At 43.1% G+C, this 26,867-nt stretch overlaps 1 protein-coding gene across 2 annotated transcripts in view; it reads left to right on the top strand.

Moving 5' to 3' along the window:
* The window catches only part of PTPN11 (protein tyrosine phosphatase non-receptor type 11), an 81,883-nt gene that overhangs the window by 32,411 nt on the left and 22,605 nt on the right, over positions 1 to 26,867 (top strand). For both annotated transcript variants that reach the window (XM_021698495.1, XM_021698494.1), the window contains exons 5-9: positions 3,328 to 3,444; positions 4,108 to 4,221; positions 20,519 to 20,615; positions 23,320 to 23,399; positions 23,523 to 23,681. In XM_021698495.1, the coding sequence (XP_021554170.1) occupies positions 3,328 to 3,444; positions 4,108 to 4,221; positions 20,519 to 20,615; positions 23,320 to 23,399; positions 23,523 to 23,681 (567 nt within the window). The remainder of the gene's footprint in view (positions 1 to 3,327; positions 3,445 to 4,107; positions 4,222 to 20,518; positions 20,616 to 23,319; positions 23,400 to 23,522; positions 23,682 to 26,867) is intronic.

Raw genomic sequence — 26,867 nt, 5'->3', positions numbered from 1 at the left:
CTCCATTAAAAAATTTATGGGCATTTTGGCTATTATGAATAATGCTGCTATGAACATTTGTGTACAGATTTTTGTGATACTCTCTATCTGGTGAGACAACATCCTCATATTTTCTTTTAACTTATAAAGTACAGTTTCCTTTAGTTCTTTGAACATATTTATACTAGCTGATTTCAAGTCTTTATCTGGGCTTTCTCAAGGACAGTTTCTATTGAGTGCTTTCTCCCCCCTTTGTTTGGTCCATACTTTCCCATCTCTGTGCATGTTTCCTAATTTTTTTGTTGGAAACTAGACATTTTAAATAATATGATGTGGTGATTCTGGAAATCAGATGTCATCTTTTCCAGGGTTGTTGCTACTTTTTATTGTTGCTGTAGTTATTACATTGCTCTATGTTTGGTGACTTTCCTTTATTCTTTGCCATGTGTAGCCACAAGTCTTTGCTTGGTTAGCTTAGTGGTCAGTTAATGATTGGACAGAGGTTTCCTTAAATGCCATGAACCATTAAGTCTCCCAACCTTTGCCAAGAGGGCTGTGTGTGTGTGTGTGTGTGTGTGTGTGTGTGTGTGTGTTGGGGCACGGTTTCAGCGCCCTGGCGGATTACAACTTTGCCTTAGCCTTCACTTTCTGTTTGTGCAGAACCTCAAGGTCAGCTAGAGGTGAAGATTAGGTTTTTCTTGGATCCTCCCCTGACTTTACACAGCCCTGCACATACACAAAGCCTTCTAGCTTCTCAAGAATATGTTAGAGTTTTTTTTTTTTTAACTTTTAATTTAAATACCAGTTAGTTAACATATAGTGTAATATTAGTTTCAGGTGTACAATATTGTGATTCAACTTGTCCGTACAAAAACCAGTGCTCATCACAACAAGTGCACTCCTTAATCCATGTCACCTATTTTCCCCATCCTCCCACCTGCCTCCTCTCTGATAACCATTAGTTTGCTCTCTATAATTAAGAGTCTGTTTCTTGGTTTGTCTCTCTATGTTAGAGGTTTTCCAAGCCCTCTGTGGACATTGCCTAGATTTTCCTTTTTTTCATTTTGGTCAGTCTCTTATTTGCCTTAACTGGTATTGCCGCCACAGGCTGCTGTGATATTAAACAGTTGCTGCTGATTGTTTTGGGCAGATCCCCTGAAGACAGGGCTGAGTGAGCTCTAAGTCAGGTCAAATAAACATAAGCTCTGAAAACAGGACTTTTCCAGGGAGCTGCTAAATAGGTCAAATACAGGTATATCTCAGAGATATTATGGGTTCAATTCCAGACCACTGCAGTAGAATGAATACTGCAATAAAGCAAATCAAATTAATTTTTTCGTTTCCCAGTGCATATAAAAGTTATGTTTATGCTGTACTACACTGTAGTTTATTAAGAGTGCAAGCATTATGTCTGAAAAACAATAGACAATATACTTTTTTTTTTTTTTTTTTGGACAACATACCTTAATTAAAAAATACTTTATTGCTAAAAAGTACGAACCATCATCTGAGCTTTCAGTGAGTCATAATACTGATCACGGTATTATATTATTATACAAATATAATAATAATAATTAAAAAGTTTGAAATACTGAAAGAATTACCAAAATGTCACAGAGACACAAAGTGAACAAATACTGTTGGGAAATGGCTGCCAGTAGACTTGCTTGATGCAGGGTTGCCACAAACCTTTAATTTGTTAAAAATATTTATCTGCAAATATTCAATATTTGCAAAGCCCAGATAAAGACTTGAAATATATTCAATAAAGCAAAGTGCAGTAAAACAAGGTTTGCCCACAGGGATTATTCTCTGGGGATAGGTCACTCGAGAGCTCCGAAATTCATTCTGTCCCCTCTAGGTGTGCTAGGTTGCTGGCTTTCACAGCTACCGTGATTATGAGGCTGTTGGTTTTCAAGGCTACAGAAGAGCTAGAGAGAGATACTTGGGAATATACGGCAAGTTAAAATGCCACAGTTTGCTCCTTACCAAGATTCAGTCATTTTTCTTGAATGAATGTTCCTTGGACTGTTGCAAGTTCTTGGTTAATTTCCAGAGTTCTGAAAAATTTGATGACAATTTTTACTAGTGGTTTGTTTTTTTTTTTAAGAATTTTTTTTGTTTATTTGTCAGAGAGACAGAGAGAGTGCGCCCTCACAAGCAGGGGGAGCAGCAGAGGGAGAGGGAGGGGGAGAAGCAGACTCCCCGCTGAACAGGAGCCTCACATGGGACTCCATCCCAGGACTCTGGGATCATGACTTGAGCCAAAGGCAGACACTTAACCAAGTGTGCCACCCAGGCATCCCTAAAGCTTGTTTTTTTCCCTCCCAGTTTAAGTGGGAAGTTTTTTTTCCCAATTAAGTTTTTTTTCCCAAATTAACCGACTGAGCCACCCAGGCATGGCGTCCCTACTAGTGTTTTTGTTGCTTTTATGAAAGAATGGATTTTCAGAGGTGTCCTGACTTTGTCATTCTGAAAGTGCTTCTTTCCCACCCTTCCATCACTGTTTTATTTTATTTTTTTTTTAAAGATTTTATTTATTTATTTGACAGAGAGAGACATAGTGAGAGAGGGAACACAAGCAGGGGGAGTGGGAGAGGGAGAAGCAGGCTCCCCGCCGAGCAGGGAGCCCTTTGTGGGGCTCGATCCCAGGACCCTGGGATCATGACATGACCTGAGCCGAAGGCAGATGCTTAACCGACTGAGCTACCCAGGTGCCCCTCTGTTTTATTTTTAAATAAAAGATTGTACCCAAATATCTTCATATATAATTTCTAGGGTATTGTATTTTCTTAATAATAATAACATCTTTTCCTGTTGTTTCCCTGAAATAGCCTATTTTGATCTTTTTGTCAGAAGAAATTTCCTGGCCTCTGTTTATAATTTCCCTTTTAAATTTTCATTAGAAGAGGAAAGTAGAGACATGTATGTTGGCCTTCAGTGCTGCCTACCCAGCCTTGGAGTTTGTTGTATTTCAGAGAGAAATTATTATTTACCTTCTCTTCAGCAGCCTGCTCTGTAGTTCCTTAGCCTGTATGTGTAAGTAAATAGTAAAGAATACTGTTTTTTCATTTCTTTAACTAATTAGTTAACTTACAAAGGGGACAATTTTTTGTTCCCTAGTTGCTGAGAGATACTTACTTAGAGCTTCTCATACCTCACAGTCAGCTCTTTCACATTGGGCCAGCCTTTCAGGTTCATCATCCTCGCTTCCTCTCCTTTCTGCTCCTACAGCTCTTTGATCTGAGGGGGAGGGTTAGTCTCTGTACTTCAGTTGGGAAAAACTGTAATTTAACATAAAGGTGATAAGCAGGATTTTGTTTTGTTTTGTTTTGTTTTGTCTTAAAGGAACTGAAATATGATGTTGGTGGAGGAGAACGGTTTGACTCTTTAACAGATCTTGTGGAGCATTACAAGAAGAATCCCATGGTGGAAACATTGGGCACAGTACTACAACTCAAGCAGGTGAGCATATTGGAAAGCTAAAGCTCCATCTCCTTATAAAGTTTTAAAAAATCCTAATATAGAATATTCCAAATATAGAGTAGTAGAATAGTCTCAAGAACCTCCAAACACCCATTACCCAGCTTCAGTTGTGATCAGCTTACCAAGTCTTATTTCATTGTTACTGTGCTCACTGCCCTTCTCCTGTGGTATTTGGAAACAAATGCCAGATATTACATCATTTCCATGATTATCTCCATGTGTATGTCTAAAAGGCCTCATAGAGTTTTTAAAGCAAGCTTTTACCAAGTTTGCAATCTAGATCTACCTTTGGTTATCTTTGGGCTATTACACTCAACTCACTTTGGAGTTACTGCTATTTCGAAGTTTACTAGTGGCAGATTATATCATCTCTCTAAATAATGTTGTGGTCTATTTATAAAGAAATATAGGTTTGAATTTATATTACCAGAGTAAAGTGTGGAGATTGAAGAAAGATATATTTCCTCACAAAATAGAAAAGAAAGTGAAACTGTATTTGAAAACTTTTATTGTGAATTACCGTGTCCTTTGAATTTCCTGTCCTTGCCTTACGAATTATCAACATGGAACTCTTTTTTTTGCATTAACACTTTTTTTTTGTAATACTTTCTTCATTTCACACCAACTGCTGAATTTGATTAGCCCCTCAACACAACACGTATCAATGCTGCTGAAATAGAAAGCCGGGTTCGAGAACTAAGCAAATTAGCTGAGACCACAGATAAAGTCAAACAAGGCTTTTGGGAAGAATTTGAGGTAAGTTATTAAAAAAAATTTTTTTTACATGAGTTATTAAATCCTATTTTTAATGAGAGAGAAGTTGGCCCTATATTTGGAATTGGATCTGAAAGACTCAAATCTGTGTTCTTTCTTAATTCAGCCATTGATTGACGTGGAACAAGTTGCTGAGGGGGCTTCTTTGAAATAGAAGGGCATTGTGTTCTGGGAAAAGGGAGTTGGCAGTTAATATTAAATGGATGAGCCAATAGCTCCATTTGCCTCTTTTGGTTTGGACTGCTGGCAAAAACCCAGAAAAACAAAAGGATCTAATTCCTTTGGAAGATTTCCAGCTTTGGCTGGCTTCTTTAGAAAGAATCTATAGCCTTATTGCAGTGAATAAGTAAAAGTGAAATACCTCATGGCGGTTTTAATTTGGGAGTTGACATTTATAACTTTGGGAAGTTAAGTGAATGATTTCTTTCCTGAAACCAACTTGGGTAGGAGAATGTCTCCAGAGGGAATGTGCTGTGTTCCTGTTTCACTCTGGTATGTCACTTACCAATTCGTATTGTAATGTCGTTCTTTCTCTTCTCATCCACTGGACTGAAAACTTCCTCAAAAACAAGAATTGTATCATACTTACCTTCATAGTTACCCCTAGCATGTGGCACGGTGCCTAGTACACAGTAGAAACTCCATAAATATTTGTTGAATGGGTATTTACATTTAGCTAATGTTTGTGTCATTTTATTATTACTATTCTGTTTATGGGAACAATAGATTATTACATACTTTCTATAGGACTTTAGAATTCATAAATATTTGTGGGATGAATGAATGAATGGCCATATGAAGTCCTTAAAACCACAGTAGGTCAGATCAACTTGTTGAGAAAGACGTTATTTCCATTTTATAGAGGAGAAAGCTGAGGTTTGGGGAGGTTAAGTAAATTGTCCAGCCTCTATACCACAAATACTGATTACACTACAGCATTGAGGTTGGGTGCAGAATAGAACAGTCATAGTCCTTGCTCCACATTACTGAACAGGAACTTGAGCTCAAGTTTATTCGTTCATACCAGGCATTGGGTTAATCACCGAGGACACGGTGGCGAACAAGGTAGACAGGGTTTCTGTCTTTAAGGAGCTTCTGGTCGAGAGAGGGAAGACAGTGATGAAGGGCATCACCAGGAAAGTGATGATCAACATAATGAGTCAGGATTTTTAAACCTCAAGCTCAGTACTCTTTTCATTCTGTCCCACCAGCGGAGAAAATAAAGGGCAGGATTTCTATTCATTTTAATTACATTCACTTTATTTCATTCATTTCATGTAGTCTTCATAAAGCCTCATGAGGTAGGATGGATAAGTACAGAAATTTTACAAACCTTACATTAAAATTTGGAGAACCTATTTTTTTAAAAAGTTTTTTAAAAAGATTTTATTTATTTATTGGAGAGAGAGAATGAGCAATGGGAAGGAGCAGAGGGAGAGGGAGAAGCAGGCTCCCTGCTGAGCAGGGAACCTGATGCGGGACTGGATCTCACCACCCCGGGATCATGACCTGAGCCGAAGGCAGACGCTTAGCAGACACTTAACCAACTGAGCCACGCAGGCGCCCCACAGTACAGCCATTTGAAGAGTTCTGCTCATTGGCTTCTGACACAGGTGTCCATCTGTGTACCCACTACCCCAGCCCTCGGGCATCGTGTTGCTGTCATTCTGGGAGGTTCCTTCCCAGGTGTGCCTTCCCCGTCTCCACCCCTGCCGGGTGACCGCCGATGGCTTTCCTCCACTCAGCGTTAGGTGTTCTCCTTCCTTTCAAATCGTGGTAAAATACAGAAAACAAAATTTCACATCTTAACGTTAACATTTCTAAGCGTTCGGTTCAGGGGCATTGAGTACATTTTCGGTGTCCAGCAGCTGTCGCCACCCTCCCCCTCCAGAACATTTCCATCGTCCCACACTGGAACTCCGTCCCCAGCGGCTCCCCGGCCCAGCGGCTCCATCTCTGCGCGTCGGATTGCTGCAGGATGTCCTGAGAGTGGATCCTACAGGACTTGTCCTTTTGTGACTGGCCTCCTGGCAGATCATAACACCCTCGGGGGTCACCAGTGTCCTGGCGCGCCCGGGCTTCATTCCCTGAAGGTTAAAGAATAGCGCGTCGTGCGTCCGTGCCTCCGTGATGCACAGCTGGGTGGCGTCCACGTTCCGGATGCTGTGGGTCATGCTGCTGCGAGCCTGCACGCATGCGTTTCTGGTCCAGGCCGCGCTCCTGGGTGTTTCCTGGGGGTGGGGAGGTTGCTGCTGGCTTGGGAAGCTCATATACATGGAGCCGCGTGCCCTTCTGTTTGGCCGCCCCTGCTCTACCTGCCGTCCGAGATGTTTGTCCAGGTTGCCATGGGTGCGCATAGTTTGTTCTGTTGGTTGCTGCCTGATCTTCCTCTGTGGATTCAGCACAGGGGTGGACTGTTCTTTTGCTGATGGACAGACGCTCAGGGCTGTTATGGGAGTCTGGAGAACCTATTTTTCAAAACTTTTTATTATGCAAAATTTCAAATATATACAAAAGCAGAGAGAGAGCATAATCATAACAATGTATCTGTCACCAAGTATTAACAATTGTTGATATATGGCCAGTCTTATTTATTTATTTTAAAAAAGATTTTATTTATTTATTTGTCAGAGAGAGAGAGCACAAGCAGGGGGAGCGCAGGCAGAGGAAGAAGCAGACTCCCTGCTGAGCAAGGAGCCTGATGCGGGACTTGATCCCAGGACCCCGGGATCATGACCTGAGCCAAAGGCAGTTGCTTAACCCACTGAGCCACCCAGGCGTCCCTGGCCAGTCTTTTTTAACTAATCCCCACTAATTCTCCCAGCCTTGGCTTATCTTTTTTTTTTAAAGATTTTATTTATTCATTTTTAGAGAGAGAGCAAGCAAGAGTGGGGGGGGAGGGGCAAAGAGAGAGGGAGAGAGAATCTCAAGCAGATTCCTCACTGAGCGTGGAGCCCTGAGATCATGACCTGAGCCAAAACCAGGAGTCGGATGCTCACCCGACTGAGCCACCCAGGTGCCCCCAGCCTTGGCTTATCTTGAAGCAAATTCCAGGTGTTTTTTTAATCTATAACTATTTCGTTTCAAAAGATTTTAACCAGGGGCTCTTGGGTGGCTCAGTCGTTAAACATCTGCCTTCGGCTCAGGTCATGATCCCAAGATCCTGGCATCGAGCCCCGCATCAGACTCCCTGCTCGGTGGGAAGCCTGCTTCTCCCTCTCCCACTCCCCCTGCTTGTGTTCCTTTCTCTCGCTGTGTCTCTGTCAAATAAATAAATAAAATCTTAAAAAAAAAACACACACAAAAGATTTTAACCAGAATATCATTCTTACACCTGAAGCTATTAACAATAATTCCTTAACATTAATGGATGTCATTCACTGTTCACATTTTCCTGATTGCCATGTGTGCATGTGCGCACATACACGCAGTTTGTGTGCATCGAGAAGTGCTTTTTCCTACTTGATTAAGAAAAAATTTTGAATGTATTATATAGAATAGATTTGTATAAAGAACCCCCATACATCATTATCAACTTTGCCAATTATTACTATTTTATTCATAAATACTTCGGTGTTTATGGAATTCTTAAATTAATCAAAATACTGTTCCAAATCTAGAAAAAATAAAAGTTCGTCAAACATCACTGTATTATGCTAGCTGTTCTATAATTTTAAAAAAATTTGTTAGATTATGATTCAGATAAGCTTCACACATCTGTCTCTTTTAAAAGTCTTCTGTCTCTTAATATTCTGGCTCCCTTCCATCCTTTCTTACCCCCCTTCCTTCTTCCCCCTCTCCCTCGTCTTAGTGTGTTCAGGCTGCTATAGGGTAGTTTATAAACAGAAATGTATTTCTCATGGTTCTGGAGGTCTGAGATCAGGGTGCCAGCATGGTCAGGTGAAGGCCCTCTTCTGGGTTGCAGACTTCTTGTATGCTCACATGGCAGAAGGGATGAGGGAGCACTGTGGGGTCTGTCTGTCTCTCTTTTTTTTTTAGAGAAAGAGAGTGCATGTACACGTGGGAGCAGGGAACAGGGGCACAGGGGAAGGGGCAGAGGGGGAGGAGAGAGAGAATCCTAAGCTTAATCCTATGACCCTGAGATCATGACCTGAGCTGAAATCAAGAGTCGGACGCTCAACTGACTGAGCCACCCAGGCGCCCCTGTGGGGTCTCTTATAAGGATACCCCACCTCTTAATATCATCACCTTTGGGGGCAAGAATTTCATTCAACATGAATTCTGGGGGGACACAAACATTCAGACCATAGCACCCTCTTTTTTGTTGATGTTGTTGTTGGAGAAAGCAGGTCCTTTGTCCTGAAAGTTCCCTTAGGGTCTAGATTTTGCTGAGCTGTGATTACTAAAAATAGTTTAATATTTTTTTCCATTAAAGAGCAACAAAAACAACATCTCTTAGGGTAGATCCTTCAGAGATGGGTAATCTCATTCCTAAGCTTTAAACTCATTTCTAATAGTCTTCTCTGTGTGGTTGTAAACTAACTGGGTATATAATTAGGTTATGGGTTTCATATTAGGTTTGGATTTTAGAAATTTTATTTATAATTATATGAAATGTTGCTTTTGATCCTAAAAAGTATATTCAGAGAAATCTCCCTTGTACTCTGTCCTTTTCTCCCTGTATGTATAGCCATTTTTTAAAAAGTTGTAGTTTATCATTACATTTTAAAGTATAAGCATATATGTATATATTTCCATATTCCCTCTCCTTCATAGATAAACAGTAGCGTAACTTTACACATTTTTTTCCAGCCTTGCTGTTTTCACTGTCCTGGAGATCACTCCACAGTATTATCTAGAGATAGTCTTCATTCAGTTTTACTGCATAGTACTCCATTATGTGGATGTACCATCGTTCTTTCAGCCTATTGATGGGCATTTGGATAGTTTCAGTGTATCACAGAGAGAGTACAAGGAGTAGCCTTGTGCATGCATCTTTTCCTATTTTTGCTGACTGTTGTTAATATTAACATTTTTAAATATTTCACCTTAAAAAACACAATGGTTGTTACTCATCTTTAATTTTTATTATGTTATTGTACACGATTTTGGTTAGTGCATTTAAAGTCTGAAAAATACCGTTTTTAATTAAAATTGAAAGATGTCGAACCTTAGTAAAGATAAGAAATAGCTATTTTATAATCTAGATCCATGTTCATCTTATACTTTCTTTTAAAATGGTAGCCGAGGCGATCATTCGTACACACCACTTTTTCTTTAGTGACTGTGAACTTTCAAAAAAACGACAGCAGTGAGGTGGGTGTCTGTCATAGGGGTGGGTTTTTGAACACTAAGTTCACTTAGGCAGTGCTTAGGGAAACAAAGTCAGACCTTCCCAGAGAGCTTACGGCAGTAGGGGTGTTTTTCACGATCCTGTTGGTGGGGTCAGGATGTGAACTTAGAATAACTCCTAGCCTGACTTTTCTGGCCTTGGAAAAAGAAGGTTGATTCTAAATGCTAACCTGATGGTTGCACTCTCTGACATTTCAAATTCAGGTCATCTTTTATACATCATTAACAACAAAGGCGAGGGGGGTTGAGTTGGCTTTTGGGGGAAATGGAAAAAAACAAGATCATGTCTTTTCTCCGTAGAGGTCAGTCTGATGTGATAAGTTGTCATTCACTAAATCAGAGTTACTAAGGTTAAATCTGATAACTGAAGCTAGATCTAAATAGCTGATGGTCTGCTTTCAGGATCTCTTAGGTACCTGCTTATCAAATCCAGTTAATTAAAAAAAATTGCCCTTTAAGGTTGGGGCCAAGGGAATATGGCTAAGAACAGAACCAAACCATTATAGAAAAAATTAGATGTGTGAAAGCAGAGACTCATTATAATCTAAATCCTCTGAAACTGAAGTTTGATCCCAGCAGCAAGGCATTATTATTTTAGCGATCGTACTTCAGTTGTTTCCTGGGAGGTGATAAATTTGGATCAGTTCCTTCTTACCATGTGTTCTGATAGTCTTTAAAAGTGAACCAGAGATCTAAGTTGCAGTGCCTTTCGTAACTTAACTCTGACAGCTGTGTTTTGTTTGTCTCTATGCCCGACTCTTGGTTATCTGTAAAACTCTGTGTGTCCTTTCAGGTATGTTACCCCGGAAGACACTTACAAATTACTTCTGCGTTTGATGCATCTTAAATACAAAGTCTCTTGTGCATCTCTTTGGGTCTTTTCTCCTTTGCTTCTAAAATAAATTCAGCTTGTTGATCTTCTTCTGGGGTATGTTGTAGGATGAAGACATTGTGACCTCAAGTCTGATTTTTTTCTAGAGACTGCCCATTTTTGATCTGTGTAAACATCTTGTATCTCCTGCATATCCCTGCTTATAAACATGAAGAGGTGGATAATATAGTTCTAGATTTGTTGTAATGAAGTAAAGTTCTGCTAAAATGAGATACTCACTACATAAATGAAAAGGCAGGTTATGATCCTAGAATTTTGTGCCTGCGACGTGCCTTACCTGAAACCTGAACTCAGCCCTTGTGCGTCTTGGTGAGGTGCACATTGCATGGCTGCATTTATAGGGTATTTGCACTCTCTTCCAAGGTATTATAATATTTACAGTGTAAAGTCATTGGCTTTCACTTGGAGAAAGATAGAAAGTCTGTGCAAGGTTCTGAGCATAGGAGGGATGTAGTCACTCTGGCTACCACATGACACCCTCTGTAAGGGGTAGATAGAAGCAGGGAGACCAGCAAAGAGGCAAATCACAGTAATCCGAGCAGAGAAGTGGCAGTGGTTTGGTTCAGGGTAGCAGCAGTGGGGGTGGTTGGGTTCTCGAGATATTTTGAAGGTAGAGTTGATGGATTGTGTGGTACGACAGAGCTGAGGCAAGGATACGATGAAAGGTTTTGGCTTGAGCAATTGGTAGGATGGAGTCACAGTTTACTGAGATAGGGAGACTGGGAGGAACGGGTTTGGGGGCAGGTGGTCAACTTTCATTTTGGACATGTTAAAGTTTGAACTGCCTGTTAGACATCTGATGGGAATATGACTGTTCATATGGTTTATGGGTGGGCTTGTACTAGAATATTCCTTTCTCACTTCACCTTACTAACGACTTTCCTCAGTTCCCAGCCTCAGAGTCATTTTCTTAGGGAAACCTTCCTGGATCCCTGTCCGTATGCATGGATCGGTTCTTATTACAGGTGCACCTAGTAGCAGCCCTTCCCTTGATAATCCTTGCTCTCCTTGGGGTTCACGGGCACTCTGTGTGGCTATTGTTTTCATGCTTGTCTCTTGTACCGTGAATTCACGGAAGCAGATGACTTACTTGGTCTGTTGGAATAACGAGAGGTTTTGCTGAAATGAAACGGTGAACAGATAAAGAGATACATTTTGATCCTGCTATTTTGGTCTGCCGTGTGAATATTATCCCAAGAACCCAAAGCAGTCTGTGGGCCCCACAAGGACAGGTAGTCCTCTCTTGTTTCCTGCAGGCCCCAGGAGAAACTATAGGAGAGCCTGGTGCATGGTAGACACAAAGGATGTGTTTGTGTTGAGTATTGAATAGAATTTGTTTTCAGGAGAGAGAGAGGTATGGATTCAGACTCTGTATATTCAATAGGGAACAGCTTTCTGATGCTTAAAAAGTATGAAGGAATGTTCCAGGCTTTGCTTTGAGATGTTCCTCCTTAATCCTGTGCAGTTTTCACGTGGAGGCCCTGCTTGAGGATTGTGAATGCACATTTTAGTCTTTGAGACTACACACTTTGGTCTACACACTTGCCCAAGGGGATCTAATTCAGGGTGGCAGTAATGAATTTCAGAAAAATTTTAGCTCTGAACTTCCTGTTTCTGACTTAAAAAAAACAAAAAAACAAAAAAACCCACCAAAAACCAAACCCACAACACACACCCATACAAACCCCACACAACATCATAATAACTGGGGTTATTTTTTCCCAGCGCTGTAAAGCTTGTTTTCCTTAGTAATTTGATTTTTGTTTTTAAAGCCCATCCTCCTCCTGTTACGCAAGCCTCTCTCTGCCGTGGTCTGAAGCTGTTTTCAGTTTGCACGGGCATTATAGTCATTTCCCTGACAGCTACATAGATGTCCTGGATCCTTCCAGCAGCTCTGCCAACCAGTGCGTCTCCAGGAGGAGCTAATGCCTGTCTTCAAACCCACAGTCCGGTTTGATTTCTTTAAAGTGATTACATCCTGCTCAGGGGAGCTATAAAATCTACTTGGAGACGGTTAGGTTTTATGGAAACAAGACTTTAACTGCACCCCAAAGCTGTGTCTAGAATAGTAATTCTTGCTGGTGATCTCTAGCAGAAATCTTCCTTCCCCGTGGTGCCTGAGCCCCACTGCACTGAACAACAGCCCCCAACCAGGGCTCCAGGTTTGTGCTGAAAAAATGTTCCAGGGCAGCAGGCCTGAGCTGGAACCAGGATTTTCCACGTAGGCCTGAGCTCCCAGTTGCTTAATAGAAGAGCTGCTGCCTTCCTGTGGGCAGAGCATTGCCGTAGTGAGAGGTTTTATTCCTCAAGCTAAACACTCCAAATGCTCTTTTGTTTCCTTTGGACTGTTTCTCTTTCAGCGTCTCTCTCTGTTCTGTTCTTTGCCCCTCCAGCGTCAGGTTTTTCTCTTTCGAGTTGTTTAATTTTGCTGGAGCCGCTTCACGTCTTCCCAGAGAATAAGAGTGAAGGTGCTTTCTGGGACCTTATCACCTCTGCCTCATGCTTCCCTTTTGCGCTTAAACAACCTTGCTTCTTTCTGTGTCTGCCATCGTCCTCTGTCTTCTTCTTCGAGGGGCCAGTGCTGCGGCCTCCATTTCTTCTGAGCTCCTGCCTGTTTCACCTTTGGACGTGACTTCTTCTAACATACTGAGAGAACACTGGTGAAAGACCCCACTGGCTTTCTTACTGTGATACAAATAGTCTTCGCTTTAGCCTCTCTTTCCTGGGTGCTGCTTTGGAGACCACTGTCCCAGTCCTCATTCCCACAGTTTTATTTTCTGGGTTTCTCTGACCTGTGGCAGCATGCACCTGGTTTATGCCTTCTTCCTCTCCTTGTGCCTCTTGCTGTTCGCTGCTTTTTCTTCTTCCGACCGGCTAACTCTGGTGGTTCTCGAAGACACGGTCTGGGCCGTCTGTTCATCTTGCTTGAAATTCACTCTTCGTCGGGGAGCACATCTATTCTCAACCTATTCTGGTTACCCCTAAGTTTATCGTGCTTCTGAGCTCAGGTTTTGCCTTTTAAATTATGCCTTCCACCTTTCTTGGCTGTCCTGTCTTTTCAAATTTGAGGATTCAAAGTAGGAGCCTATCAGCTCTCCCTTCAAACCAGTAACTCCCTTTACTTCACTGTCTCTGGTGCTCATGCTATTTATCCTTTGGCTGCATGGGCTGGAGTCCTCAGGGCCTCTCTTAACTCCTCTGTGTCCCCTTTCTGCCATCCCTTGCCATTCACCAACTGCTGTTGAGTCTTCTTTCCTAATGTCTTTCTGCTCTCAGAGGGTGGAAGGAAACTAGCCTTTGTTGTCTACTTGGTGTTGCATATTGGGCTAGGGAAGTCACCTCACTGCATCCGTGGGCACTCTGAGGGCTCAACGCACTTGCTCAGGACCGCCCAGGTGGGCAGTGGTGGAGATAGGGGTCTCGCCTGACACCAGGGGTGCAGGCTCTCATCACCCCAGAAGACATGAGCTGTTCCTTTTCCCTCTGTGTCTGACCCTCCATTCACCCTTCATGTGAATCTGCACTCAGCATTTCTCCTGTTCCCCCTTCTGCTCGGAACCATCAGTGGCTCCCTGTTGCCTACCTGAGACATAGCCTTTGCATTTTGATGAAGAAACTGAAGCCCAAAGTGAAGTGAGAAACTTGTGTCCAGGGTGCAAATGGTTGGCTGTGGTGTGCACTTCCAGGTAGACTTGACTCCCAAGTCCATGCTTCTTTTCACTCAGCTGTTGAAGATTCTTCTGCCTGGTTTTTAAGGCCAACCATTGTTTTTCTGACTCTTTGCAACTAACCCCATTTGCCACCACTTCCTAGCACACTGCTTCTAGACTCATCTGCCAGTCTCCTTCACCCCTTAGTAGCTCTGGCCTCTTAGCCATGTTTGCTTGCCTTCCCTAACTTGTTGGGATGTCTTCCTTTCTTCCTTGGACCCGTCTCAATGTTTCACCTGCTTCAGGCCTCAGCTCTTTCCAGAAACCTGCTTCAGTTAGTTTTCAGGGACCTCACTCGCTAAATTCCACGCCACATAATTAATTCCACACTTAATTATAGATTTGTCATGACTGCTGCAGTTTCGTGTGTCTGAACCTGTTCTTCTACAGGGACCATGCCTTTTAATTCATTTTTCTTCTGATTCTCCACCTTCTTGGAGGGTGGGGGCTGTCTGGGTTTAACAACAGGCAACTGGAAGGGGACCAGATCTTGGGTTGGTTTTGTCCGTCATCTTCATAAGTGCTTATCCATCATTTGGGACCTTCTCTGGTGATGGGAGTCTGCAGCTGCCCCTTCATTCCCGGGTGGTGCTGTGGACTCATTCAGGACAAGCTGCCCCAAGTCTACTGCACAGAAATGGTGATGGGCCGTGCAGCGTGGTGTCAGGAGGTGGGGGCTTTCACCCGCCCGTGGTGCCTGGTGACACTGCAGTTTGCAGTAAAGAGGATGGGATGAGAAATTGCAGCGTTCCTCTGCACAGAGGACAGATGCCAAAGGAAAACAGAAGTTCATTCAGACCGGGTAGAAGGCCTGGTTTTGGATCCTGCCCAGGTGGTTACCGCTCTCTTAATAATTATTCACGGCATCAGAGCCAGGGAGACCATCTGCCTGACAGCCTTTCTCAGCTCCCTTTCTGTCCTTCAGGAGGCCATGGCCAAGAGTGGGGTATGTGTGTGGCGGGGAGAGCTAGTAGGAGCTTTTACATTTTTATTTATTATTAATTTGTTTATAAAAAACCTTCCTTTATTATCGAAGGTTTCAAACACCCAAAAGTAGAAAAAATAGTGTGGTGGACCTTCTTTTTCCCAACACCCAGCTTACCAACATTTTATTAATCTTCTTTCCTCCATCTGCACCCCTCCCCCACCTCATCCAATATATATACACCCTTGTAGTTTTGTTTTTATTTTTTATTTATTTAATTTTTAAAGATATTTTTTATTTATTTATTTGACAGAGAGATAGAGAGCACAAGTAGGCAGAGTGGCAGGCAGAGGGAAAGGGAGAAGCAGGCTCTCCGCCGAGCAGGGAGCCCAATGCGGGGCTTGATCCCAGCACCTTGGGATCACGACCCAAGCCAAAGGCAGCCGCCTAACTGACTGAGCCACCCAGACGCCCCTGTAGTTTTGTTTTTTTTTTTAAAGATTTTATTTATTTATTTGAGACAGAGAGAATGAGAGAGAGAGAGCACATGAGAGGGGGGAGGGTCAGAGGGAGAAGCAGGCACCCCGCCGAGCAGGGAGCCTGATGCGGGACTCGATCCAGGGACTCCAGGATCATGACCTGAGCCGAAGGCAGTCGCTTAACCAACTGAGCCACCCAGGCGCCCTGTAGTTTTGTTTTTAAAAGCAAAGTAAGGGCACATGGGTGGCTCAGTCGTTAAGCATCTGCCTTTGGCTCAGGTCATGATCCCGGGGTCCTGGGATCGAGCCCCGCATCGGGCTCCCTGCGCGGTGGGAAGCCTGCTTCTCCCTCTCCCACTCCCCCTGCTTGTGTTCCTTCTCTCACTGTGTCTCTCTCTGTCAAATAAATAAAATCTTTAAAAAAAAAAAAAAAAAGCAAAGTAAATTGGGGCGCCTGGGTGGCTCAGTCACTTAAGTGTCTGCCTTCAGCTCAGGTCATGATCTCGGGGTTCTGGGATCGAGCCCCATGTCAGGCTCCCTGCTCAGCGGGGAGTCAGCTTCTCCCTTTCCCTCTGTCTCTGCCCTCTACTCATGCTCGCTCTCTCTTTCTCAAAATAAATACATAAAATCTTAAAAAAAAAACAACAAAGTAATTGTACAGTTTGGTCTGACATTAATGGTTAGTGGCGTTATTTTTGTGATTTGTCCCTGTTGCTCAGAGCAGTGCAGGCAGAACGGTCATTGGGCTGTTGTCATGGTACCTGGGTATGCGTGGCTCTGCCATTTTGTTTGCTGTCTATCTGTCTCTCCTTGATCTTGCTCCTCCATTTGGATTCATGACATTCTGGTCAAGAGCCAGGTCCAGTGGTTTTCAGTCAGGGCTTTGGAAGCCACGTGAGGGTCTTTTTGGGTCAGTACAGTGACTGGGGATGCTGCTGCTGGCATTTAGGCTGTCAGGGGCCCTGGGGGGGTAGGAAGCAGGGGTGTTCCTTGGTCATAAATGTCAGGGGATGGTTCTGCACAGTGAGCACTTGTCCTGTCCCGTCCACCGTTGGTCATGCTCCTGGGCACTTTTTTTTTTTTATGTTTTATTTTTAAGTAATCTCTTTGTCCGATGTGGGGCTGGAACTCACGACCCCAAGAACAAGAGTCCCATGTTCCACCAACTGAGCCAGCCAGGCCCCGCCCAGCTGCTGGGCACTTCAGAATGTACAATGTGGATCAGGGATTGACTGTCTCTTGATGCTTTTTAAGGCTTAAAATTTGATACAGTCCCTTTGGCCTAGATCTCTTTTGACTCATGCAATCAGGAGACTGTAACTGGCCTCTGGCACGTTTTAAGGATTCATCGTTTGATCCAAATTCTTTGTTTGTATTAGTTGGGCAAATGGGTATTTTGCAGCCTGTGTCCCAGCTTTACATTGTCCCTTTTTCTGCCTGTCATTATCATTAGCATCCCTGCCACTGCCCGGTGGAGAATGGGGATGGAGACACAGTGACATTTAGCTTGACAGGTCGTTTGCAGCTTTTTTGTGCCCCAGGGACTGCTGGTGAGAGAGAGGTTGTGGAAGATAAACCACGAAAGGGTTGTAGCCTGCAGGGGCAGGCTTGTATGATATTCTTCGGCTTCTTCCAGCCATCAGCCTGGTGCTAGGGAGGAAGCACCCCATAGCAGGTGGTACCTGATTATCTTGGGTGCAGTTGGGGAGCCTCTGTGGGCGAAGCATGGCAAGTCACCCTTCTGAGTTCTTTTTATTTTCAGCCTCACTCTAGATGGATGGCAGCCTTCCTCAGTAGGAAATGAAATGTGTTCAGACAACTTGGGCCCCAGGCACAGATGAGAATGGGCTAATGGTCACTGAGGAAGGAGCTGAGGGGGAGACACACAGTTAGTCATTAGTAATCTGTGACAGCTGCCGGCCGCTGCCAATTAGCACCGACTGTGCCCAGGATGCAGGCGCTCTGGGCTTGTCCTTTCTGGAGGACTCTGGGGCCCAAACGCCTGTCTCAGCCTTTGTGCTGTTCAGGCCCCAAATCCGCATGAAAGCGGCGATTGGTAACTTGATGCAGGACAAGGGGAGCCCCTGGTCGACCTGAGTAGATGGTCCAGCCAACATGCACGTTTCTGCACTTGCCACAGTAATCTCACTTAACTCTTACACCAACCCTGCGGCGTAGGTAATTAGGACTATCCCCACTTTATACTCGAGGAAGCTGAGGCACAGACAGGATAGTATCTCGGCAAAGTAGAAGCTGAGGTTAGAGGCCGGCCTCCATTAGCTCAGAGAAGAGTGTGAGTTATTCTGAAAAGCTTAGACTTGGTCTCAGGCAGGGGGAGCCATCGAAGATTGAACAGGGAGGGCCTGGGTGAAATTTGCCTTTTATAGAGCGAGCTCGGGCCTGCACCTCCACCAGCGAAGTGTCACACGAAGTTTGGCTCGTAAGTGAGCGCTCGAGCGCTTCACTGTCAGGTTGGTTTTGAATCAAGCAGCTAATTATTTCCTAGGACAACCCTACCCTTTATAGCTTTTGTTGATGTTGTTTCTCTTCACTGGTTTGACTTTTAAGTGGTGAGTCAGTTTGCAGTGTTCGAGCTTCTTTTTGAACCTCACCTTAACTGTCTGAAAATCACGATTGAACCTTCTTCCTAACACGGCAATATCGCTCGGTAAGACTGGCTCACAGTTCAGAGGAAATGCCAGCCCGCAGAAGGCAAATGGCTTTAATTACTTAATCTGAGCTCATTTTAAAAATTGGAATGACCGTCTCATCATCAGAGTTCTGTGTACATTGTATTTTATTCCTGCCCAGGTTCCAGCTAGCTAACTACTTTTGTTATGAGCTGTGCGTCAAGGCCAAATACTGCATTTTCAAACCAGGAGTCAAATGGCAATTTAAAATCCTGACTTTCATACCTGCCTGTAAAAGTCAGATAAATGAAGTGGAAATATAGTGGGCCGCTTGTTATGAAACATTGACTCTTTCTCCTGGTAGAAACCTTCATGAGCTAGCCATTTTGGAATTTATATATGCATATACAACACACATGTATTTTCTTCTTTTTAGTTTGCCTTCCACTTTCTTGATTTGCCCACTTGTGATTTCTGCTTACAAATTAGACTTTTTGGAAACTAATGGTCCCTTAAAGAGGAGGTACACTTGGGGGTGCCTGGGTGGCTCAGTCAGTTAAGCGTCTGCTTTTGGCTCAGGTCATGATCCCAGGGTCCTGGGTTTGAGTCGCAGGTTGGGCTCCCTGCTCAATGGGGAGTCTGCTTCTCCATCTCCCTCTGCCTCTCCCATCCCTTGTGCTCTCTCTCTCTCAAATAAATAAGTCTTAAAAAAAGAGGTACTTTTTATAATTTTGAAAATAAAACCTACCTCTTGAACAGGCATCAACCTGGCTTGTCCCCCTTCCTGTCTGTTTCTGCAGCTGGTCCTTCTCTGCTTCCCCACGTCTCCTCTTTCTCTGGGGCTAGCCCCACTGTGGCTGCCTCATTTAGTCTCTCCCTGATCGCGTTCCCCACCTACTTCCCCTGCAGAAGTGTCCCTCCTGCCCCCTTGCTCCAGGAGCCTGACGTTCTCTTCCTCACTCCCTGGCTGGGGAAAAGCTAGGGAGCAGGTGTTTGTGTAGCTGCAGTAGACGCAGCCTGGCTGCCTAGCACACTAACGTGGGTTTCTGGCACAGGGGGAACAAAGCTTGCATGCCCACGATACAGCGGTACCTAGCACCACTTCTGTTGTATCCAGCTGGGAGAGCGGAAGCATAGCTTGCTCTGAATTACACAGTGGTGAAAGTAGGCAGCAGATCATAAAGTCAAGAGCATGATCACAACTGTTATTTATATACTCTACGCAGATGCTCATTGGCTTTCATCTTTTTTTTAAAGTTTATTTATTTATTTTTAGTAATCTCTACACCCAATGTGGAGCTCGAACCCACAACCCTGAGATCAAGGATCACATGCTCTTCTGACTGAACCAGCCAGGCGCCCTGACTTTCATTTTTTTTTTTTTTTGGTGAAGATTTTATTTATTTACTTGAGAGAGAGAGCATGAGCATGAGTGAGGGGCGGGGAGAGGGAGAAGCAGGCTCCTCACAGAGCAGGGATATGTGGGGTTCGATCCCAGGACCCCGGGACCATGACCTGAGCCGAAGGCAGATGCTTAACCGACTGAGCCACCCAGGCGCCCCCCAACTTTCATTCTTTTTTTTTTTTTTTAAAGATTTTATTTATTTATTTGACAGAGACATAGCGAGAGAGAGACATAGCGAGAGAGGGAACACAAGCAGGGGGAGAAGGAGGGGAGAAGCGGGCTTCCCCATGGAGCAGGGAGCCCTATGTGGGGCTTGATCCCAGGACTCCGGGATCATGACCTGAGCCGAAGGCAGACGCTTAACGACTGAGCCACCCAGGCGCCCCTCAACTTTCATTCTTATTAATTGTTATTTTAAAAGGTTTCTCTACTAATAAATATTAACTCATTGTAAAAAAATTTAGGCCAAAAAATGAAGAAAACGCCTTCATAATCCCACTACCCTGAAAAAAAAAAAATCCCCATTACTTTTTTGGTGCATATTCTTCTGCCATTTCTTAGATACACAGGCAAATGCAAACATATGGCTTATGTAATAATACTGTTTGGGAAGTCTGACCTTCTTTTCACTTAACACTTACTCTGATCTTGTTTTCAAGGCATTAAAAATTCTCCTAGAGTGTATTTCTAAATGACCGCAGAACATTTGTTAGTATGAATTAATGATAGTGTTATACAGGCAGCCCTTTCTTACTGGAAATTGTTTTTGGCACTGTTGATACAGTTTTAAGATGAGCATTCCTGTAGCTGTTGCAACCCTGAACCTTTCCTAGGATAAATTTCTTAAAGCAGAAATGATGAGCCAGGCTTTTTTTTTTTTTTAAGCTTTTGACCTGGAATAATACTTACTTTTTTTCCTCTCCAGACACTACAACAACAGGAGTGCAAACTTCTCTACAGCCGAAAAGAGGGTCAGAGGCAAGAAAATAAGAACAAAAATAGATATAAAAACATCCTGCCCTGTAAGTATTAATATTCTGTTCAGTAATATTCACTCTTGGAGAGTTTGATTCCTCAGTGTCCCTGTAACTTTTCCTGGGTGCCACATGCCTCCTCAGAAGATCCGAGGTCTTAGCCTCTTTCAGTTGTGAGTGGTTTCCAAAATTGTCAAACGTGGTGGGGAGAGTTGACGTTCACTGAGTTCCTGTGATGCCCGTACTGGGTAAAATTGCACCAGGTGGTCTTGAGTGGGTTGTTCCTTCTGTTAATTAATTTTGTCTGCCTAAGAGTGAGAATCTCAAGGCTTGCCATCTCCCTGGGTCAGGCCACATCCAGGCCCTCAGAGGTCCCAGGCTTGTGTCCTTGCACTGCAGCACTCAGCCTGTGGGGCTTGGGAAATGCACGCCTCCTTGCCGGGACTCCATTCCTTCTTCTGGGCAACAGGCAGCTTCCCCCGAGGACTCTTCACCTGCTCTGCTCCCTGATCTCCTGAGCTCGAGTTACAGGAGATATAGGTACATACCTACACTCTGCTCTGAGAAGGACCCTGAGGTATCCATAAGGCGTTTAATCCCCAGATGCTGCCTGGTAGAGCCCAAGCTGAGCCACAGGGAACAGAGGCCTGGAGGAATGGAGGTCTTAGGTGAGGACCCCAGAGATGGCACGAAGCAGTTGTCGTAGCCCTCTCATGAGGGCTGACTCTGTGCCAGGCTCTGCATCTGTCTCACTTACTTCTTACCACAGCACAGAAAGCAGGCGTTCTTATTTTCCTGGTTTTATAGGCCATTTTAGCAAGGTTGCAAGCAAGGGAGAACTGGCATAGGAACCCCCAAAGTACCATGCTTTTTCTTGGAGGGATCTCCAGAGTGGGCTGTGAAGGGCAGTTCACTGAGGGGAAGGGAAGGAACATTTAGAACTTCTCTTGATTTATATCCTTTCTCTAAAAAGAGAAAGAAAGAAAAATTTAAATCTGACATACAGATTGATGGCAGTGCATGCATAATGTATTTACCAACTTAAAAATAGGGCTTGTTTATATGTATGTGTGTATATATTTCAGTGTTCAAAAACTTCACAATTAAAGTTCATTGGGATGCATGAGCAAATACGGTGAGCATTGCTCTAATGTCTCATCAGGTCCAAGCCATTTTGTCAGGTATCATAAACATGCATGTATGTGTGTGTGTGTAGCATGGTCTTTCTCTTTCTGTGTACATATGTACACATACATGGTACATATGTACTTCACATCGATATGGTTATTTGAGATTTGTGTAGGTGAGGATGGGAGGAAGTGGGGGCATTAATAATAGTGAGAAAAGGCAATAGGAATTTGCAGAGAATCAGTCTGAGTCACACCATGGTCCTGATGACCTTGGGGAAGCCTCATCCTGTTTATGTCTAAGTTTTCCTTTCTGCTCAGGAGACCTAATGGAACTCATTAGTAAGATGCAGGGATGTAGGAAAAGGTGACGGGAACAATGGTATGCAGTATCTGAATAGAGTATCATTGCCTTTTCCTCTCTTAATCCCAGTCAGATGCTTCCTCTTGATTAACATCTTATTTCTTTAGAGATGGGGAGTCCAAGGCATACAGCTATATTACTAATTCCCATTGTAAAGTAATTTTTTGTTTAAGAGAGGGAGGGTGGGGAGGGGCACAGGAGAGGGAGAGAGAGAATCTTAAGGAGGCTCCATGCCCAGTGTGGAGCCCGACTCAGGTCTCGATCTCACAACCCAGAGATCATGACCTAAGCTGAAATCAAGAGTCGGACGTTTAACCGACTGGCCACCCAGCTGCCCCTCCTATTGTGAAATAAGTTGCTTAGGTAGAGCACTGAGATTTCTCTACCAGTAATGTACTTTTGTGCAGAATTTAGTCATCTGATACTCTCAAAATCTTATCTTCTAGATACTATATTTCATTCTGCTTCATTAAAAAAAGCCACCATTTTTATTATGGAAAGTTTCAAATATATTCATAAGTAGACAGAATAGTATAAAGAAGCATACATACCCGCTTTCCAGCTCCCAACATTGTCAACTGATACCAGTCCTGTTTCATTTATACTCTGAGCCACTTCTCCTCTCTCCCCAAATTATGTTGAAGCAAATCTCAGACATTATGTCATTTATCTGTACTTTACTCTTCTTTTTGTTTAAAAAAAACCAAACAAACCCATTTTTTGTTTTGAAATACTTTTAGACTCACAAGAAGTTACAAAAATATACAGAGGGTTCCCATGTACCCATTATCCAGCTTCTCCCAGTGATAATATCCTGTATATCTGTAGTACCTTATCAAGACCAGGGAGTTGCTGTTGCTACTTTATTCTTCTTTTTTTTAAAGATTTTTTATTTATTTATTTATTAGAGAGCGAGCGAGAGAGAAACAGCATGAGAGAGGAGAGGGTCAGAGGGAGAAGCAGGCTCCCCGCTGAGCCGGGAGCCCGACGTGGGACTCGATCCCAGGACCCTGGGATCATGACCTGAGCCGAAGGCAGTCGCTTAACCAGCTGAGCCACCCAGGCGCCCGCTACTTTATTCTTCTTAAAGATAGCATTTTGAGGCATCGTGTGGTGATCAGATCATAGTCGTGCTCATTTGGGAGTTAATTTTTTATGTGGTTTTATCATTAAGTGAGCAAAACTTGGACTGGGCTGAGGATTAACTGATCTGAAATGATTTGTCCTGAAGAGGTGTGACTGTGGTCTCTTTTTCTTCCAGTTGATCATACCAGGGTTGTCCTACACGATGGTGATCCCAATGAGCCTGTTTCAGATTACATCAATGCAAATATTATCATGGTAATCTTTGCTTTCCACAGTGTTTTCTGACCATACATTGCTAGCCATTTTTTGTAGTTTGTATTTCTTGTGACCTGAAAGCAACTTTCAAGTATTTGAAGGATTTTCTTCCTAAATTTCTAGCCTGAGTTTGAAACCAAATGCAACAATTCAAAGCCCAAAAAAAGTTACATCGCCACACAAGGCTGCCTGCAGAACACGGTGAACGACTTTTGGCGGATGGTATTTCAGGAGAACTCCCGAGTGATCGTCATGACAACGAAGGAGGTGGAGAGAGGAAAGGTACACTCCATGCTCGTCTGATAAAACATTTGTAAAGTATCGGCTGTGTCGGGTTGAACAAGTTAAGAATCGAATAAACAAATTAAGCTTACTCTAACTGGCCCTCTGGAGAAAAGGGAGTAAAAGAAGTTTGATTGTGACACGCCTTGGGGTAGTTTTCTTTATGTTCCTTCTGCTTGGGGTTCATTGAGCTTCTTGAATCTGTGGATTTATAGTTTTCTCTAAATTTGGAAATGTTTATTATTTCTGCAAACACAGGACACCCAATTACACGTATATTAGGCTGCTTGACGTTGTCCTGTGGCTTACTGAGGCTTTGCTCATTTTGTGCCGTTGTCTTTTTTTCCCCCTTGTTTAATTTTGGATAGTTTCTTTTGCTGTGTGTCTTTAAGTTAATCTTTTCTTCTGCAGTGTGTCACCTGCTGTTAGTACTATTTAGTGTGTTTTCCATAGCAGACATTGTCTTTTTCATCTCTAGAAGTTTTATTGTCATTGTTTTTAATGTCTTCTGTGTCTCTCTTTTTAACTTAAGCCTTTTGGACATGTGGAGTATATTTGTAATAACTGTGTTAATGTCCTTGTTACTAAATCTGTTATGTATGTCTTTTCATTCTTCCTGTTTTTTACTTGTTTAAGGTGGGAAGGTAAATCCAGACCCTGTTACTCTATTGTATACAGGAGCAGAGGTCCCCAAGGGAGTGTGAGAAGGCCCGTCTGGTTCCTTCAGGGGATTAGAGTACTAACAAATAGTGATTTCATTGGTCATATAAATTATACTTATCACGACACGTAAGCATTTAAACATTACTTTGAATTATTCAAGCAGTATATTCATGTAAATATCCAAACACATTATGGTTACGGTTAAAGTTGCCTTTGTCACTGTCCCTTGTCCACCCATTTAAAATCCCTGTTACCAGAGTGATGCGGTCTTCTTGGCGCGTACATACATACATACATACATGTATGAGAGGCATTACCGTAGGCATTACGTACCTGCATTTATGTGTATGCGTGTACTTACATACGTATGTGTGCCTATGGAAGTATATAGTATTGTTTTCTGAAAAATACTGTATGTAAAAGTGTTTTCATACACTAACTTTGTTGTGCATCTTGGGCCCCACCCAAATGAATGTTCTAACACCTACTGTTAGTACATAGTGGCCTATTTCCTTCTTTTTAGTAATTGCATGATGTTCCATAGTAGGGACGTACCATAGGTTATTTCACTGTTATGTATTGAGCATTTATTTTTTTTTAATTTTTATTTTTTAAAGATTTTATTTATTTATTTGACAGAGAGACAGAAAGGAAACACAAGCAGGAGGGTGGGAGAGGGAGAAGCAGGCTTCCCGCGGAGCAGGGAACCCGATGTGGGGCTCGATCCCAGGACCCTGGGATCATGACCTGAGCCGAAGGCAGCCGCTTAACGACTGAGCCACCCAGGCACCCCATGTATTGAGCATTTAAATGTTTCAGTTTTCGCTCTTAACAAACAGTGCTTAAAGTGAATAATCCTATTCTTGCTTGTGTTTGTATGGCAAGTTTTCTCTAGGTTAGATGTCAACAAAAGGAATGCTAGGTCATAGGGTATGCGTGTTGTAAATTCGAAGTGATTCGGCCAGACTGCTCCCAGAGTGGTTGTACCAGCATGCCCCCTCCAACCACCACCCAGCTGCTATGTTAAGTACTCATCTCCCCACACTCTTCATGACACTTCAGGTTTTTTAAAAATTGTAACATCCCACACCTACAGAGAAGCAGACAGATCTCATTGAGTGACATTTCTGTGTGTTATCCCAAAGTGAGCCCATCCATGTGGGTTTTTTTTTTTTTAAGATTTCATTTATTTGACAGAGAGAGACAGCGAGAGAGGGAACACACGCAGGGGGAGTGGGAGAGGGAGAAGCAGGCTCCCCACTGAGCAAGGAGCCCGTTGCAGGACTCGATCCCAGGACCCTGGGATCATGACCTGAGCCGAAAATGGACGCTCAACGACTGAGCCACCCAGGCGCCCCCATGTGGGTTTTTAATATGGAAAAGTTCTGCATTTTTGTCAAAGTTCTTTGTAGTTATACTTTAACTAGTTTACATAAAATTTGCATGGAATATAGCAGTCATACCTTTAAGTTAAACCTAAGATAGATGGGTGATTTTGGTGTTTGGCGCTCCCAATGTAATTTTCCTATCAGTTTTGAAGGGCACATTGATTTTGTAGGATTTTCATCATTGTGCTAGCTAGTCGTTACGATTCTGAAAACCTTAGAGGCCAGATCCGGTCATTGTGAAACAGACCTTCCTGCAGTAACATGAGGTGTTTAATGGACAGGTTAAAATGTCTTCTTAGTTTCTGCTTCAGATGAGTGTCACCTGTCCTGAGTATAGAAAGGAAAACTGAGCCGTCCGTCCTGCCTATTATCTGGCTCGTAGGAGGATACCCCTCCTCACGGAACCTGGGGGCATGAAGAGAGATTTCATTTTTTGTTCTCTGCTGAGTCTCCTGAGGAACCAACAGTCACAGAATTGATTGGCCAGAAATAGCATTGAGTGCAATTAATATTAAAAGTGCTTATTTGGGGATAATAAAAATTGTACCAAATCTGTCAAAGAGGTATTTGGGTCTACCAAATACTGCAGGGAAAGCTGAATTCAGAATAATAATAAATAAAAGACCATGTAAACCATTGTCAGGCAAAAAAGTTGCACTGTTAATTCTTCTGTTCAACTTTCCTTCTGCCATGTTTGTTTTTTTTTCTTTCAGTTAATCATTGACTGTGGGGATGCCTGCAGCAGCTCTCTTAATTATAGTTTTATAACTGAATTTCTCTGTCTTCCTAGTATAAGAGGTAAATTTCTCTTGCTGATACTGGTGTCTTGGTGGTTGTGGAAAGTCTGCTCCGAGAAAAAAACAGAACACGAAAACATTCTCTGCCCAGGACACCAAATATATACAGACTCATCTCTCATTGAGCCAATATCTTCCTCTTTGGTACCAAGAATGGTTTACTTGGTGCCATATTTTTCAATCTGTCTGCTCTGAAGCCAGCAGCTGTTGCAGGCTCGGTGTTCCCAGGCACTCAGGGAAGCGAAGGTGACGTGTGTAGTAGGTAGCAAATGGATCTGGATATAGAAGAAGCAGCTGGTTCAAAACCCCACCGGCTGCCTTGCTGTGCTGGAGTTGTT

Source organism: Neomonachus schauinslandi, chromosome 14 (assembly GCF_002201575.2).
Source record: "Neomonachus schauinslandi chromosome 14, ASM220157v2, whole genome shotgun sequence".
NCBI lineage: Eukaryota > Metazoa > Chordata > Mammalia > Carnivora > Phocidae > Neomonachus > Neomonachus schauinslandi.
Note: the sequence above shows the minus strand (reverse complement) of the source record. Positions and strands in the feature narration are given on the sequence as shown.